General features: G+C 39.2%; 1 protein-coding gene across 1 annotated transcript; it reads left to right on the top strand.

The window, feature by feature from the left end:
- Window positions 1-568: 568 nt before the first annotated feature.
- Window positions 569-2,513, top strand: c5h2orf50 (chromosome 5 C2orf50 homolog). Its single transcript, XM_067385362.1, has 3 exons — window positions 569-801; window positions 1,141-1,180; window positions 2,316-2,513. The coding sequence occupies exons 1-3, from the start codon at window positions 569-571 to the stop codon at window positions 2,511-2,513; spliced, it is 471 nt and encodes a 156-aa protein (XP_067241463.1).
- The last annotated feature ends 317 nt before the right edge of the window (window positions 2,514-2,830 follow it).

Below are 2,830 nucleotides of genomic sequence, written 5' to 3'. Positions count from 1 at the left end.
CAAAACTGCAGCTTTTGGATGAATTAACTACTGCCACAAACTTCATCAGGTTAGACTATTGTTTGCCGCATGTAATGGAGGATGTTATATAATAGTATAACAATGTGTTTTTCCCTTAAATGTTCTTATTTGAAGTTTTGGCTTAATAGCAGTGCTCTTTTATAGGCCTAGCCTACAGTACATGCACTGTTATGTCACCAACCTGTCAGTCTTTTGTTATACTCATTTGCTCTCATTGCCGCAGCGGATGTCTCGCCTCCTCGTGAATTAACAAAAGCGTTGAGAGGGTATCCCTGCATCGCCCTGCTGTCTCCCGGGGAAACGTCCCGGGTAAACAAGAGCGAATCTCCGCGCAACCGGGCGGCAGCAGCAGCAGCCCTCGTGTTGTGATTGCTGAAACTGGCGCGCGCGACACGTCCATCCACCTCAGAGCAAGACAGAGCGGCTTTCTAAAAAGAAAATCTCTTACATTGAGTAATCATTTTAAGTCAAGTGTCTAAATAGGTTAAATGAACTTTACAGTGGCTTAAAATATATTTGTGTTTGACTGACGAGCTCAAGGGGTGTGATGGATAGAAAAGGAAACATGCGGCGCGCCACTTCGGCTGGGTACCGTTTACCGGACCGACCCAATGGTCCTCTCGCCTCTCAGTCCTCGGTCTCAGTGTTCAGGCATTCAGTGAACAGGACACGGAACACCGGTGAGACACCGGCGCAAGACGATGATACCCGAGATCCGGTAAAGCAAGACCAGGTTTGGAAAGAGTTTGTGCGCGCGGAGCGAACCGGTATGAAAGAATGGTAAGAAAGAGAATTGAATTCACTTTCAGTGGAGTTAACTGTTTGTTACTCACTTTCCCTGTGGAGTTAAGTTACTAATCTTTTCGTTCCCCTCTTAAATGTGCCATTGTTTGACCCGTTATTTGATACGGGATGGATTGTGGTTGACCAAGCGCCCCCTGGACGGTGTGCGTTACGGTTACTCATCCTCTTTACCAACTAAATATACAGCCGTGGTTACTGTACACAGAACCTCCATCATTTAACAAAATGATGACGGCTTCGCGTCTAAATAATTTATTGCATCGTATCGTCTGGAGAATATCGCGTTGTAAATGCTTCATGGTTGTTTTATAACAGGGAGAAGAACTGGAGTTTCCTGATGAACTTTGACCAGCTGGTAAGAATCCCTCTTATCAGTGAGGCTCTTTGCCAACAACCTAGATCTGGTGCTGATAAGTCTTCTTAGAATATTGTTAAAATGTGAATATAATTTACTCTAGTTTTCAAAAGTGAGTAAGAATTTTAGAAAAAACAAATAGTCTGGATTAATTAATAAGGATGCATTAAATTGATCTAATATGACAGTAGGCCTATAAACATTTATGTTGCAGACGATTTCTATTTTAAAAAATGCTGTTCTTTTAAACTTTTATCCATTAAAAAATCTTGGAAAAATTCTATCACTTTTCCCACAAATGTAGGCTATTATGCAGCACGATGTTTTCAACATTTTCTGAGCACCAAATCAGCACATAACTGTTTTAACTGTAAAAAAATGCAGCTTTGGTGAGCATGAGAGACTTTCAAAAACATTAAACATCATACTGACCTCAAACTTTTGAGGTGGGATACGGGTAAGGTTAGGGAAATTTTGGTGGTATGGGTAGGTTTAAGATTAGGGTTAAGGGTCAAGGGATGGGTCAACAGTGTAATTATGAATGTAATTACAGAAATTAATTACAGATGTCATTACATGCAGGTGTTTTTAAAATATAAGTACAATGTAAAAACATGTATGTACACAATAAGTGCATTGTATCAAATGATTAATGTAAATGTAAGTACATAGTAGTTAAAGCCACTTAATATAAAGTGGGACCGTATCATTTATAATATGTATTAAAAGTATTTGCATCTCAATGTAGAAAAAGTTATTGCACTTTCTTATAAATTGTTACTTTGTGAACCAAACCAAATACTTTTGAGAAATATCATTAAAATGAGATGAAGGTCGAATATAACAGGCTTATTTTGTATGAAGCTTAATGTTCATGTGGCTAGCCTTATGCAATTCATGTTACTACTACTGATAATAACAATAATGATGAAAATACATTTATTTATAGTGCTTTCAGTCCATTCTCATTCTCAAGGTGCTTTACAAAGCATTTCATATTTTGTATATTAAATATATTATTTTTATTGACGCCATCATTTATCATTTATCGGTTTCATGATGGACATAAAGCCGCATTACTAGGCCTAAATGTTGTTGTTGTTAATTTGTTGTATTACCCTTGTCACTCTCACAGGGTCATCAGCGTACAGAAACTCCTCTCCCCAGCTCCGTGTCTTTATATTCAGATAGAGTCCCAAACACTAGTAACCAAATGATCGGCAGCGGCCTGTACTCTGAGCTGGGCAAGGAGATGATTCGCCTGGACAACCTGCTAATCCTGACAGCGAACCACCGCAAGGCCAAAAGGAATCCAGAGATGCAACCCTGCTGAGGTTTAACATGCACAGGATGTGTTAAAAACACTCTCTAGTGTATTAGCAGAGATTTGTTCTCTTCTCTAGAGACGTTCCCTTTGGATCTTGCTTCTCTTTTAACTCGAGAGTGTTCAGTGGGTAATAGATTGTTTTTTGGATGTATTTTTTTTCCTTTGGACAGCCCAAATCCCCGCTGCCAATCTGTGTATGTGTGTGTGTCTTTGCTGTATGTTTTGGCAGTGTATTGAGAGCTTTTGTTTTTATATTAGACCTTGTGTTGACATTAATACACATCTTTTAGAGTACTGTAATATGCAGGTGGAGGCAGTAAAGA

Source organism: Chanodichthys erythropterus, chromosome 5, assembly GCF_024489055.1.
Source record: "Chanodichthys erythropterus isolate Z2021 chromosome 5, ASM2448905v1, whole genome shotgun sequence".
NCBI classification, from domain to species: domain Eukaryota; kingdom Metazoa; phylum Chordata; class Actinopteri; order Cypriniformes; family Xenocyprididae; genus Chanodichthys; species Chanodichthys erythropterus.
The sequence above is the reverse complement of the archived record's forward strand: the minus strand, read 5'-3'. Positions and strand labels throughout refer to the sequence as shown.

What these genes read in the sequence shown, in the direction of transcription:
- c5h2orf50 (XM_067385362.1), top strand. Translation starts at nt 569, where the DNA reads ATGGATAGAAAAGGAAACATGCGGCGCGCCACTTCGGCTGGGTACCGT. An exon ending in CGAACCGGTATGAAAGAATG is followed by an intron (nt 802 to 1,140) that starts GTAAGAAAGAGA and finishes GTTTTATAACAG; the next exon opens with GGAGAAGAACTGGAGTTTCC. An exon ending in TGATGAACTTTGACCAGCTG is followed by an intron (nt 1,181 to 2,315) that starts GTAAGAATCCCT and finishes TCACTCTCACAG; the next exon opens with GGTCATCAGCGTACAGAAAC.